This window comes from Pongo abelii, chromosome 9 (assembly GCF_028885655.2).
Source record: "Pongo abelii isolate AG06213 chromosome 9, NHGRI_mPonAbe1-v2.0_pri, whole genome shotgun sequence".
Classification (NCBI taxonomy): domain Eukaryota; kingdom Metazoa; phylum Chordata; class Mammalia; order Primates; family Hominidae; genus Pongo; species Pongo abelii.
In genome coordinates this window covers 59,040,673-59,055,891 of record NC_071994.2, presented here as the reverse complement: position 1 = coordinate 59,055,891, position 15,219 = coordinate 59,040,673, and the positions used below count along the sequence as shown (strand labels likewise).

The 15,219-nt window shown below is 45.0% G+C and overlaps 1 protein-coding gene and 1 pseudogene across 1 annotated transcript; both read left to right on the top strand.

Annotated features, from left to right (window-relative positions):
• Positions 1-12,694: 12,694 nt before the first annotated feature.
• Positions 12,695-13,393, top strand: LOC129048917 (uncharacterized). Its single transcript, XM_054525841.1, has one exon. The coding sequence runs from the start codon at positions 12,695-12,697 to the stop codon at positions 13,391-13,393; it is 699 nt and encodes a 232-aa protein (XP_054381816.1).
• Positions 13,394-13,544: 151 nt separating this feature from the next.
• On the top strand, positions 13,545-14,403 carry LOC103891845 (mitochondrial nicotinamide adenine dinucleotide transporter SLC25A51-like; annotated as a pseudogene).
• The last annotated feature ends 816 nt before the right edge of the window (positions 14,404-15,219 follow it).

Sequence of the window (15,219 nt, the reverse complement as noted above, 5' to 3'; positions counted from 1 at the left end):
GGGAATTCATAGTAGCATTGTTAATAAAAGCATAGAAGTAATTTAGGGAATGGTGATCTGTATGTAAATGAGTTTCTTTCCTTGTGCCACCCCAAGTATTTTGTCATTGATATGATTTGGCTATGTTCCCACCCAAATCTCATCTTGAATTCTCATGTGTTGTGGGAGGGACCCAGTGAGAGGTAATTGAATCATGGGGCAAGTCTTTCCCATGCTGTTCTCATGATAGTGAGTGAGTCTCATGAGATCTGATGGTTTTAAAAAGAGGAGTTCCCCTGTACAAGTTCTCTCTTTGCCTGCTGCCATCCATGTAAGACGTGAGTTTCTCCTCCTTGCCTTCTGCCATGATTGTGAGGCTTCCCCAGCCACATGGAACTGTAAGTCCAATTAAGCCTCTTTCTTTTGTAAATTGCCCCCATCTTGGGTATGTCTTTATGAGCAGCATGAAAATGGACTGGTCATAGTTGCAAGATCCCTCTTAAGAGGACTCTAAAGGCCAGGCACAGTGACACATGCCTGTAGTCTCAGAACTTTGGGAGACCCAGGCAAGAGGATCTCTTGAGTCCAGGAGTTTGAGGCTTGGAGTTCAAGACTAGCTGGGCAACATAGCAAGACACTATCTCCACAAAAAATTAAAAATTAGTCATGCACAGTGGCACATGCTATAGTCACAGCTACTTGGGAGGCTGGGGTTGGAGGATTGCTTCAGTGCAGAAGGTCACGGCTGCAGTGAGCCAGGATTGCACAACTACACTCCAGCCTAGGCAACAGAGCAAGACCTTGTCTCTAAAAAAAAATTTAATTTAATTTTTAAAAAAGAAGGCTCATAAGGCTGGAGTGCTTTAAACAATGACCAGTGTCTGTAGTGGCCTTGAAGTGATAGGGGTTGGCAATCCTTTTGTGAAATTAGTTGGAATGAACTGTTCAATATCCAAGTCTTGTGCAGGCCAGCCAGGTCAGCCTAGCAGAAGAAGCCAAAAGGCAATGTCTTACCCTCCCAACATTCCTCCCCGGAATATGTCACATCCTTCAGGGTCAGAAAACATTGGTAAAAACAACAGGAAGATAGAACAAAGAGAAGTGGGGGAGTAGGGGGAAAGAGAGAAGCAGTGGAAAGCACCCCCTTCTCTGGTGCAGCATTTTTGCCTGCAAAAGACCCAAAGTGGAATTAGGGAAGATAGTTCATCTTTAAATTAAGTTCAACATTTTGTTCCTCACATAAAAATCCAACTCTAAACTTCTTTATAGGCTTGATATGGATAATGGATTGAAAGTTGGTAACTGGTTATCCAAAAACTTCACATTTAAATTCTGCATTTCACCTTGCACCTCTTTTGAAATGCAGTATCTATAGTGTCTTTTTTTTTTTTTTTTTTTTTTTTTAAGTAGAGACGTGGTTTCCACGTTGGCCAGGCTGGTCTTGAACTCCTGACCTCAGGTGATCTGCCTGCCTCGGCCTCCCAAAGTACTAGGATTACAGGTGTGAGTCACCCCACCCAGCCTAGTGTCTTGATATTTCAGTTAAAACTCCTGTTTCAACATCCTGCTACACATATGAGAGAATAATGCATATCAATTTCAGAGGCTCTGAAGAGATCAGTGAGAGGAGAGATGCAGGTTTGAGCCTCTAGGTATATCTGTAAAATTGTATTTATTTATTTTAAAAACCAATTGGAAGAAAATATGACAAAATTCTAACATATGCTTCATTTTAGAGATGTGTGTATGATGCTTATTATATGATCTTATGGGCTGTGTGTCTTGGTTTACGAACTTCTCATTAACATACCCCTCATCAACATCACCCTCATTCTTGGCGACTTCGATTATCCACATAGGTAGTCAACCCAACCAACTGATCTTTCCATTGTTTTTTAACTTTTCATTCTGAATTAATTACAGATTAACCAGAAGTTTCAAAACTAGTACAGAGAGTTCCTGTGTACCCTACACCCAGCCTCCACCAATGATGATAGATTGCATAAATATAGTATATTATCAGGCAATTGACACTGGTGCAATAAAGTTATCTATACCATAGCTAACCATTCAGATATCACTAGTTTTTTATACGCTCATTTTTTTTTTTTGGTTGCGGATTTCCCTTTGCGAATCATACTATGACATTTTATCACATGTATAGATTGACGTAACTACCACCACATTCAAGATATAGGACTGTTACTTCACCACAAAAGAACTCTCTTAGGTTACACATTATAGTCACACCCACACCCATCCCCCTTCCCAAATCCCTGGCTAGCAACCACTTACTTGCTCTTTATCTCTATAATTTTGTCATTTCAAAAATGTTATAAAATGGAATCACATAGTATATAACCTTTTTGAGTTTGACTTTCTTCACTCAGCATAATGTCCTCAAGATCTACCCAAGTTGTTGCAGTAAGTAATTTGTTGTTGATTTTCTTTTTCTTTTTTTTTTTTTTGAGACTGAGTCTCGCTCTGTGGCCCAGGCTGGAATGCAGTGGCGCGGTCTCGGCTCACTGCAAGATCCACCTCCCAGGTTCACACCATTCTCCTGCCTCAGCCTCCCGAGTAGCTGGGACTACAGGCACCCACTACCACGCCTGGCTAATTTTTTGTATTTTTAGTAGAGACGGGGTTTCACCGTGTTAGCCAGGATGGTCTCAATCTTCTGACCTCATGATCCGCCCGCCTCGGCCTCCCAAATTGCTAGGATTACAGGTGTGAGCCACCGCGCCCAGCCGTTGATTTTCTTAAATTGTTAAGTAAACTTCTATTCTCCAGGGGTATTATAGTTTCTTTAACTATTCATAAGTGGAAAGACATTTGGATTGTTTCCACTTTGGCTATTATAAATAAAGCTGCTTGTATTAGTCTGTTTTCACACTGCTGATAAAGACATATACCTGAGACTGGGCAATTTACAAAAGGAAAAGGTATAATTGGACTCACAGTTCCACATGGCTGGGGAGGCCTCATGATCATGGCAGAAGGCAAGGAAGGGCAAGTCACATCTTATGAGAATGGCCGCAGGCAAAGAGAGAACTTGTGCAGGCAAACTCCCATTTTTTTAAAGCCATCAGATCTCATAAAGACTTATTCACTATCACAAGAACAGCATGGAAAAGACCCGCCCCAAAATTCAATCACCTCCCGCCGGGTTCCTCCTATGATATGTGGGAATTGTGGGAGTTACAATTCAAGATGAGATTTGGGTTGGGACACAGCCAACCCATATCATTCCACCCCCGGCCCCTCCCAAATCTCATGTCCTCACATTTCAAAACCAATCATGCCTTCCCAACAGTTCCCCAAAGACTTAACTCATTTCAGCATTAACTCAAAAGTCCACAGTCCAGTATCCCATCTGAGACAAGGCAAGTCCCTTTCACCTATGAGCCTGTAAAATCAAAAGCAAGTTAGTTACTTACTAGATACAATGGGGGTACAGGCACTGGGTAAATACAGCCATTTCAAATGGAGGAATTAGCCAAAACAAAGGGGCTACAGGCCCTATGCAAGTCTGAAATCCAGCAGGGCAGTCAAATCTTAAAGCTCCTAAATGATCTCCTCTGACTCCATGTCTCACATCCAGGTCACACTGACGCAAGAGGAGGGTTCCCATGGTCTTGGCAGCTCTGCCCCTGTGGCCTTGCAGGGTATAGCCTCCCTCCCAGCTGCTTTCATGGGCTGGCGTTGAGTGTCTGCAGCTTTTCCAGACACACAGTGCAAACTGTCAGTGGATCTACCATTCTGGGGCCTGGAGGACAGTGTCCCTCTTCTCACAGCTCCACTAGACAGTGCCCCAATAGGTACTCTGTGTCGGGGCTCTGACCCACATTTCCCTTCCACACTGCTCCAGCAGAGGTTCTCCATGAGAGCCCCACCCCTACAGCAAAATTCTGTCTAGACATCCAGGCGTTAACATACATTCCCTGAAATCTAGACGGAGGTTCCCAAACACCAATTCTTGACTTCTGTGCACTAGCAGGCTCAACACCATGTGGAAGCTGCCAAGACTTGAGGCTTGCACCCTCTGAAGTCATGGCTCAAGCTCTATGTTGGCTCCTTTCAGCCATGGCTGGAGTGGCTGGTACACAAGGCACCATGTCCCTAGGGTACACACAGCACAGGGACCCTGGGCCCAGCCCATGAAACTGTTTTCTTCTAGGCCTCTGAGCCTGTGATGGGAAGGGCTGATGTGAAGACCTCTGACATGCCCTGGAGACACTTTCTTCATTGTCTTGAGGATTAACATTCAGCTCCTTGTTACTTATGCAAATCTATGCAACTGGCTTGAATTTCTTCTCAGAAAATGAGTTTTTCTTTTCCATCACATTGTCAGGCTGCAAATTTTCCAAACTTTTATGCTCTGCTTCCCTTATAAAACTGAATGTTTTTAACAGCACCCAAGTCACCTCTTGAATGCTTTGCTGCTTAGAAATTTCTTCCAGATACCCTAAATCATCTCTCTCAAGTTCAAAGTTTCACAAATCTCTAGGGCAAGGGCAAAATGCCACCAGTCTCTTTGCTAAAACATAATAAGAGTCACCTTTGCTCCAGTTTCCAACAAATTCCTCATCTCCATCTGTGACCATCTCAGCCTGGATCTTACTGTCCATATGGCTATCAGGCTTTTGGTCAAAGCCATTCAACAAGTCTCTAAGAAATTCCAAACTTTTCCACATTTTCCTGTCTTCTTCTGAGCCCTCCAAACTGTTCCAACCTCTGCCTGTAACCCAGTTCCAAAGTTGCTTCCACATTTTCAGTTATCTTTTCAGCAACACCCCACTTTACTGGTACCAATTTACTGTATTAGTCCATTTTCATGCTGCTGATAAAGACATGCCCGAGACTGCACAATTTACAAAAGGAAGAGGTATAACTGGACTCACAGTTCCACATGGCTGGGGAGGCCTCATGATCATGGCGGAAGGCAAGGAGGAACAAGTCACATCTTACGTGGATGGCAGCAGGCAGAGAGAACTTGTGCAGGAAAACTCCCATTTTTTAAAGCCATCAGATCTCATGGGGCTTATTCACTATCACAAGAACAACATGGGAAAGACCTGCCCCAAAATTCTATCACCTCCCTCCAGGTTCCTGCCATGATATGTGGGAATTGTGGGAGTTACAATTCAAGATGAGATTTGGGTGAGGGCACAGCCAAACCATATCACTGCTATAGACATTTGTGTGCAAATTTCTTAAGTGAACATAGTTCCATTCTCTAGGATAAATGCCCAGTATGGACTGTTAGTTAAGTATGGTATATATAGATACCTTTTTAGGTAAATATGAAAGAGTTTTCCAAAGTAGTTATACTATTTTACTTTCTTACTGGCAAGTATGAAAAATTGAGTTTCTCCAAACCTCTGCCAACATTCGAAACTATGAACTTTTTTCAGCCATTCTAAGAGGTGTATAGTGATATCTCATAGTGGCTTCTTCTGAGGCCTTTTTCCTTGGCTTATTTATGGGAACTTCTTCTCCCCTCTTCACATGGTCTTCTATGTGTCTGTGTCCTAACCTCCTCTTCTTATAAGGACATCAGTCATATTCAATCAAGGCTCACCCTAACAGGCTCATTTTAACTTCATTCTCTCTGTAAAGACCTTGTCTCCAAATACGGTCATCTTCTGACATACTAGGGGTGAGAACTTCAATATATGAATATCGCAGTGACACAGTTCAGCCCATTACACAATCCTTAATAAATATTTTCTGAATGAATCTATTAAAAAACTTTTCTAAGTATTTTAAATAATTTTTAATTCAAATGTCATTTTTTAAATGACAAGTAGCTTGATTTAAGTGTTGCATGTGGCACAAGAAGATAATTCATAAGAGATACCATTGTGAGTATATATACCAAATGAAAATAAATAAATAACAATTTTCTGAAGTGGAAGGAGGAAGAAGAAGGATACTTACATGTGATTAACTCTTCACCTTTTAGAAGGGACGTCAACTGATCTACTTGTTAATATCGATAAATTTAAAATAAAACTATAGAGGAGGGGCTTTGAGATGGCTTACTAGAAGCACTGGACACTAGCCTCCTCCACAGAGAAGAATCAAAATAGTGACTGGATTATCACACTTCAAACAGAGTGTCTAAGAGAGAATGCTGGAATTCAGCAAAAAAGTGACAGAAAACACCTGAGGCATGAAAAGACAGGGAGGCGAGTGGGAAAGGCCAACTGGGATCAGCTGGAAGTCCTGAGCAGCTCCCTAGTGTGGGGAAAGGGTAAGAGAGAGATCTCCAGCAGTTTCATATTCCCATCATGAACTCCTGCAATCTTAGCCACCGGAGAGCCCCTCAACTGCCATGGGCCCTGAGACTGGTATAGAGAGCCCCCTGGAGTCTGTACTACAACATTGCTCCAGAAAGGGAGCTCATGCGAGGTCCCACACATTTCCTGAAGACCCAGACAGCTGCAGCATGGCACCATTTTGAGAGCCCAGAACCCATAAGACTACATCCTGCCCTGGGATCCAACAGCTCCTGCATGACTATATTGCCCAGAGCCCCACCAACATCGCCCCATGTTCACCTGGAGTGCCACAGTTAAACGCAACAGACTTGCAGGGTTTTCAGCACTCTAGCCCACATGCTCTCCTGCACCCTGGGGAAAGGGTGGTGCAGCACTCAAAGGAAACTGCCCCCAGGATAAAGGGAGTCAAATCACATTTTTCCTAGAGCCTGAATCCCACCTGCCTCATGCCACTGCCACTGACGGCATCTCTACTCCCACCAGCAGCTGGACTATCATGCACTTGCATGCACTCTGAGAATAAGCTCTCCCTGCCAGCCACTGCCACTAGGAGGATGAAGTGTGCACTCCCCATATCCTGAGAGCCACCTGTCTGGGGTGGCTGCCACTGTCAACAACTCTACCTCTCCCCAGCAGCAGGGCCGCCATGCACTTGCCCATGCCCTGAGAAGACAGGCTCTTCCCACCCACTGTCACCGCTGCCACTGCCAATCAAGCACACCACCGAGAGCTTGAGGATAGGTCACCTCTCCCACTGCAGCCTGCACCTGTGTGTGCCACTGGAGGGCCTATGGACAGACCTGCTCAGCTTGGCACTGCTACTCATGGCCCAAGCCCCCTGCCTGGGGGTCTTGGGATTGTCCCACCCATCAGTTGTCCAAGGCACACATGTATACCACCAGAGGATCTAATGACAACTCCAGAATGCCTGCCACCACCAGCACCCTAGCACACCATCCAGAAGCCTGGAGATTGCCCCACCTAGCCTACCACAACCTATGCCTATGGACACCATAAAGGGGAGCCTGAGGACAGGCCTGCCCCACCTGGCATGGCCCACCTCAGTGCCCAAGCACACCACCCTCAGGCCTGGGTGATGCCCCACCTAATCTACTACCACTAATATCTATACTGTCCTCCTGGGGGCCTGAAGATGGGCCTGCCAGTCTGCCACCACTGGCACTCACCCACACCCACCTGAGAAGCTGGAAACTGGCCTGCCCAGCCTGTCACACCCACTGCTAACACCAGTGTTTGCCGCCTAGGAGCCTGAGGGTTGTCCCACCATGCCTATTGTCATCACTTATGACCACACGCTCTGCTCAGAGACCAAGGACTTGCCCACCTATCTGACCAAGTGCTGTCATCACTGGCACCCAAGAAAGCTGACTGGAAGCCCACGAATCATCCTGCCAAGACCCTCTAACACTAGTGCCTGTGTATGCCACTCAGGGGCCCAAGGACAGGCATGCTCTGCCTGCTGCCACCACTGGGGCCTGTGGACTGGCCCACCTGGCATCCTATCCCAGAAAAGCCTCATCACATCCTCCATTAACAACTGCAGCCTAAGTCACTGAAGGAATTACAGACAATATTGACAGTATTCATAGGCAAAGAAAGTATATGGGGACAACACTACTGCATGTACCCATAATCAAACCTAAAGTGTTTTACTCAACAAATACAATAGATAAATCTACAGGAAAAAGTCTTGCCCTACAAATGCCAATCCAAAAAATTTTAAAAACTACTCTTACACCAGATGCACAGATATTAATGAAAGGACAAAAGAAACATGAACAAGCAAGGATATATGACACCTCCAAAGGAACATAATAATTATCCAGCAATAGATTCCAATGAAAAAGGAACTTATGAAATGCCTGGAAAAGAATTCAAAACAATTGTTTAAAAGGAGCTCAGTGAGATACACAAGAACCCAGATAAATAATACAAAAGAATTAGAAAAATAATTCAGGATATGAATGAGAAATTTACAAAAGAGATAGATATCATTAAAAAAGAATCAAACAGAAATCCTGAAAATGATTAATTTTAATAAATGAAATTTTAAAATAATCAAGAGCTTCAACAATAGACTATATCAAGCAGAAGAAACAATTGTAGAATGTGAAGACAAGTCTTTCAAAATAACCCACTCAGACTTTTTTAAACAGAACAAAATAAAAAAAAAAAAAAAGGAAGGGAAAGGAAAGGAAGGGGGCTGAGGCGGGCAGATCACGAGGTCAGGAGATCGAGACCATCCTGGCTAACACGGTAAAACCCTGTCTCTGCTAAAAATACAAAAAATTAGCCGGGCGTGGTGGCGGGCGCCTGTAGTCCCAGCTATTTGGAAGGCTGAGGCATAAGAATGGCATGAACCCAGAAAGAGGAGCTTACAGTGAGACGAGATCACGGTCGCTGCACTCCAGCCTGGGGGACACAGCAAGACTCCGTCTCAAAAAATAAAATAAAAAATAAAAAAAGTGACCAAACCATATACCACCACCTACAAGGAACTCACTTTACCTGTAAAGACACAGACTAAAAATAAAGGGGTGGGAAAAAATATTCCACATAAATGGAAACCAAAGCAAGCAGGAGTAGCTGTACTATTAGATAAAACAGACTTTAAGTCAAAAATCGTAAAATGAGACAAAGAAGGTCATTATATAATGATAAAAAGATCAATTCAGCAAGAAGATAAAATAATTCTAAATATGTATGCACCCAACACTGGAGTATATGGATATATAAAGCAAATATTATTACCTCCAATGGGAAAGATAGACTACAATACAAGAAAAGTTGGGGACTTCAACACCCCACTCTCTAATTATCAGATAGATCATCTAGACAGAAAATAAACTAAGAAACAGTGGATTTAAACTGCACTTTAGACCAACTTTATAGAACTTTTCATATGACAGCTACAGACTACACATTCTTCTCATCAGTACATGGAACATTCCTTGGGATAGACCATATGACAAGCCACAAAACAAGTCTCAACAAATTTTTTTAAAGTCTAAATTATATCAAGTATCTTCTCAGACCACAATGGAATAAAACTAGAAATCAATAATTCTTATTATTTGAAAATTAGAAAAACATGGAAATTAATATGATCCTCAACAACCTTTGAGTTAATGAAGCAATTAAGAAGGAAATTTTTAATAATCTTGAAACAAATGAAAATCAAGACACAACATACCAAAACCTATGGGATACAGGAAAAGTAATGCTAAGAGGAAAGTCCATAGCAATAAACGTCTACATCAAAAAAATTGAGAGATTTCCAACAAACAATCTAATGATACACCTCAAGTAACTAAAAAAGTGAGAACAAACAAAGCCCAAAATTAGTAGAAAGAATAAAGATAAGAGCAGAAGTAAACAAAATAGAAACAAAAAATATACACAAAGGATCAATGAAACAAAAAGTAGTTTTTTGGAAAGATAAACTCAGGCTGGGCAAGGTGGCTCACACTCATAATCCCAGCACTTCGGGAGGCTGAAGTGGGTGGATCACGACCTCAGGAGTTCAAGACCAGCCTGGGCAATATAGTGAAACCCTGTCTCTACAAAAAAAAATACACAAATTAGCCGGGCACAGTGGTGCATGCCTGTAGTCCCAGCTACTTCGGAGGCTGAGGTGGGAGGGTCTCTTGAGCCCAGGAGGTGGAGGTTGTAGTGAGCCAAGATCGCACCACTGACTCCAGCCTGGGTGACAGAAATAAAACTTTGCCTCAAAAAGAAAAAAAAAAAAGATAAAATCAATAAACTACTAGCTATACCAGCCAAACAGAGAGGACCCAAATAAAATCAGAAATGAAAAAGAGATATTACAACTGATAACATCTAAATAAAAAGATCATCGGACTACTATGAACAACTGCACACTGACAAACTGGAAAGCCTAGAGGAAATGGATAATTTCCTAAACACATACAACCTACCAAGGTTGAATCAGGAAGAAATAAAAAACTTTAACAGGCCAATAATGAGTAACAAGATTAAATGAGTGATAAAAAGTCTCTCAACAAAGAAAAGCCCCAAGGCTGAATGGTTTCACTGCCGAATTCTACCAAACTTACAACGAAGAACTAACACCAATTCTTCTCAAATTATTTCAAAAAATGAAAAAGGGGAGGCAAGGCAAAATGGCAGAATAGAAGGCTCCACCCATCATTTCCCCAACAAGGACACCAATTTAACAACCATCTACACACACACACACACACAAAAAAAAAACCTTCTTAAGAACCGTAAATCACGTGAGCCCTCATAGTGCCTGGTATTAACTTGGTATCACTGAAAGGCTCTGAAGAGGTAGAAAAAACAGTCTTGAATTGCTGACACCCCCTCTCCCCCACGGCCCAGCAGCAGCTGCATGGTTTGTAGAGTATCGGGTGCTGGGGGAGGGAGAACACAGCAATTATGAGCCATTGAACTCAGTACCGTCCTGTTAGAGCAGAAAGGAAAACCAGACCAAACTCAGATGATGCGCGCCCACAGAGAGCTTTTAAACCAGGACCAGCCACAGAAGAATCACAGGCCCAATGGTTGGAACTTGAGTTCCTGCAAATCTCGCCACCTACACTGCTCTGTTTCTTTAAGTAAATATGAAAGGCAGTGAAGGCCATAAGGACTGTATGATGGTTAACACCGAGTGTCAACTTGATTGGATTGAAGGATGCAAAGTATTGATCCTGGGTGTGTCTGTGAGGGTGTTGCCAAAGGAGATTAACATTTGAGTCAGTGGACTGGGAAAGGCACACCCACCCTCAATCTGGGTGGGCACAATCTAATGGGCTGCCAGCATGGCCAGAATAAAAGCAGGCAGAGGAACATGGAAGGACTAGACTGACTTAGTCTTCTGGCCTATGTCTTTCTCCCGTGCTGGATACTTCCTGCCCTCGAACATCAGACTCCATGTTCTTCAGCTTTGGGACTCTTGGACCTTCCACCACAGACTGAAAGCTACACTGTTGGCTTCCCTACTTTTGAGGTTTTGGGACTCAGAATGGCTTCTTTGCTCCTCACCTTGTGACAGGCCGGTTGTGGGACCTCCCTTTGTGACAGTGTGAGTCAATAATCTTAAGAAACTCCCCTTTATATATACATCTATCTTATTAGTTCTGTCCTTCTAGAAAACCCTAACTAGGATGGGTGAGTGTGGGGCGGGCATAGGGAAGGACCAGGCTCCCCTCGCATATGGTTGGAGAGAGGAGAAACGCGCCTAAGGGCCAGTCGGGGCAGCAGGCCGCCCTGGCGGCTCACCCCAGTCCTCCGCGCAAGGCGGCTGCCCCAGCCTGGCTGCTGCGGGCCCCGCCCAGGCGGCGCGCGCGGAATTGAGAGGTGACAGCCTGCTGGCAGTCCTCAGAGCCCTCGCTTGCTCTGGGCACCTCCTCTGCCTGGGCTCCCACTTTGGCGGCACTTGAGGAGCCCTTCAGCCCACCGCTGCACTGTGGGAGCCCCTTTCTGGGCTGGCCAAGGCCAGAGCCGGCTCCCTCAGCTTGCAGGGAGGTGTGGAGGGAGAGGCGGGAGCGGGAACCGGGGCGGCTGCGCGCGGCGCTTGCGGGCCAGCCGGAGTTCCGGGTGGCCGTGGGCTTGGCGGGCTCCGCACTCGGAGCAGCAGGCCGGCCCTGCAGGCCCCGGGCAGTGAGGGGCTTAGCACCTGGGCCAGTGGCTGCGGAGGGTGTACTGGGTCCCCCAGCAGTGCCGGCCCACTGGCGCTGCGCTCCATTTCTCACCGGGCCTTAGCTGCCTTCCCGCGGGGCAGGGCTCGGGACCTGCAGCCAGCCGTGCTGGAGCCTCCCACCCCCTCCATGGGCTCCTGTGCGGCCCAAGCCTCCCCGACGACCGCCGCCCCCTGCTCCAAGGCACCCAGTCCCATCGACCGCCCAAGGGCTGAGGAGTGCCAGCGCATGGCGCAGGACTGGCAGGGAGCGCCACCTGCAGCCCCCGTGCGGGATCCACTGGGTGAAACCAGCTGGGCTCCTGAGTCTGGTGGGGACGTGGAGAGTCTTTATGTCTAGCTCAGGTATTGTAAACACACCAATCAGCACCCTGTGTCTAGCTCAAGGTTTGTGAGTGCACGAATCGACACTCCGTATCTAGCTGCTCTGGTGGTGCCTTGGAGAACCTTTGTGTCCATACTCTGTAACTAACTAATCTGATGGGGACATGAAGAACCTTTGTATCTAGCTCAGGGATTGTAAACACACCAATCAGCACCCTGTCAAAACAGACCACTCGCTCTACCAATCAGCAGGATGTGGGTGGGGCCAGATAAGAGAATAAGAGCAGGCTACTTGAGCCAGCAGTGGCAACCCTCTGGGGTCCCCTTCCACACTATGGAAGGTTTGTTCTTTCGCTCTTTGCAATAAATCTTGCCACTGCTCACTCTTTGGGTCCACACTGCTTTTATGAGCTGTAATACCGCGAAGGTCTGCAGCTTCACTCCTGAAGCCAGTGAGACCACAAGCCCACCAGGAGGAACGAACAACTCCAGACGGGTTGCCTTAAGAGCTGTAACACTCACCGCGAAAGTCTGCAGCTTCACTCCTAAAGCCAGCGAGACCACGAACCCACGAGAAGGAAGAAACTCCGAACACATCCGAACATCAGAAGGAATAAACTCCAGAGGCGCCACCTTAAGAGCTATAACACTCACTGCGAGGGTCCACGGCTTCATTCTTGAAGTCAGTGAGACCAAGAACCCACCAATTCCGGACACAGAATCAGCTGAGTCTCTTAGGTTCCCCGCTCTTTCTCCTGTGGTGGGTGTTTGTCTCCTTGCTGGGCGACCTTTCCCGCGAAGGAGGTTGTGCCTTAATTCGGTCGCGCCCTGGGCTGGGGAGGCACCTCCCTGGTGCGCAGGAACCGCAGGGGCGGGTAGGAGCCTGGCTCTGCCTGAGCTCCCGCGAGAGCAGGGCTGGCACCTCGCAAGGGCCCCTGCTTCCCGGGAGACTGGGATTTCTGGCCTCCTCACCTCGGGACCCCTGACTGTGGAGTGTCAAAGACGGAAGGAACAGGGCTTAGTGATCTTGTCCAACCCCCTCCCCGCTTTTCACAGATTGGGGAAATGGACGCCTGGAGAACGGAAATCCAGTTATCAAAATTGACTCCAGAAGAGAGAACCTAACAGAACAATAACAATGGAAGAAATTAGGAATATTATCAAAAAGCTATCATTGTGTTAAACTCCAGGCTTGGATGGTGTTACAGGTTAAAAAAAAAAAAAGTCCTTCATGAAAAAGAAAGAACTTAAGCAACATGATGGATTCAGAAGCTCATGGAAAGAGACCACCAATGCTAACATCTTCGAAACAAGATATGTCACCTCATATTACAAATTTGGTGAAATGAAGCATTACTTGTGTGGCTGCTGTGCAGCCTTCAACAACGTCGCAATCACATTTCCCATTCAGAAGGTCCTCTTTCGACAACAGCTGTATGGCATCAAAACCCGGGATGCAATACTTCAGTTGAGAAGGGATGGATTTCGAAACTTGTATAGTGGAATCTTTTCCCGATTGATGCATAAGACAACTACACTTGCACTTACGTTTGGTCTGTATGAGGACTTATCCTGACTTCTCCACAAGCATGTCAGTGCTCCAGAGTTTGCAACCTGTGGCGTGACAGCAGTGCTTGCAGGGACAACAGAAGCAATTTTCACTTCAGACATTGCTTCAAGACCACAAGCATCATGACAAATTTGCCAACACTTAGGCTTTCAAGGCACTGAAATGTCATGGAATTGGAGAGTATTATCGAGGGTTGGTGCCCATTCTTTTCCAGAAAGGACTCAGCAATGTCTTTTTTTTTCGGCCTTTGAGGTCACATTAAGGAGCATCTGCCTACCGCGACGACTCACAATGCTCATTTGGTCAATGATTTTATTGGTGGAGGTCTATTGGGTGCCATGTTGAGATTCTTGTTTTTTCCAATTAACGTTGTAAAAACTCACATACAGTTTCAGATTGGTGGGGAATTTCAGTCTTTCCCCAAGGTTTTCCAAAAAATCTGGCTGGAACGGAACAGAAAACTGATAAATCTTTTCAGAGATTCTCATCTGCATTACCATCTGTCCCTTATCTCTTGGGGCATAATCAATGCAAAGGTTATATGAAAAAAACCATCAGTTAAGTGCCACTTATCAACTGAATAGACCTTCTAAGAAGAATGCAGTTTGGCCTCTTTCTTAATTGGCCAAATACAAGTTGGTGTCATAACTCCAGGCCACAGTGAGTTATAGGCAAAGCTGTTTTCCTTAAGCATCAACAAAATAGAATAAAAGGTTCCAAAAGGAAAATATAAGGGGTTTTTTTGGTGTGTTTTGTTTTGTTTTTTATCATTACCTAAGATATTTAGGCTAATTGCCTGGTAAATAGCTGTCCATCTGATGGCCTTTGACAGGGAACCTAATCCCCAAAATAGGATTCTTTTTCTCAAACCAGTCTTGAAATCTTTTGCATTGGAACATAAACGGCTGTGACTGGCCAGAGAGAAGGTCCTCAGTGGGCAGGGGCTCCTCAGGCTTCCTTTGTTACTCCATTGCTTGCTTCTCTGCCCCCAGGGGCAGCTGCAGAGGATAGTTTTCATTAAGCTCAAGCATATGGCAAAGAGGCAGAACAGAGAAGAAAAACAGCTTATTAGGTATAGGCTTTTCATGATAAATTGCTTGTATTAGTTTTGAAACTAAGCCCCTATTGGATAGTTGTTATACTATTTCTATTCGGATACGGTAGATCAAGGAGCTATGAAAGTTCTCATTTTGCTCTGTGGGTTTGAAAGTTTTCTGTTTGATTCTGACTGTGGCCTTCAACCCTTCCAAAATATCCTTATGTTAATTTCACTTATTTCATTGTCAAAAGATGAAGGGACTTAAATTTTGTAATAGGTGTTCCATCAAGTTTTCATATTAATTGTGTATAGATAAAATTCT

Coding starts and splice junctions, on each gene's coding strand:
- LOC129048917 (XM_054525841.1), top strand. CDS start 12,695: ATGAGCTGTAATACCGCGAAGGTCTGCAGCTTCACTCCTGAAGCCAGT.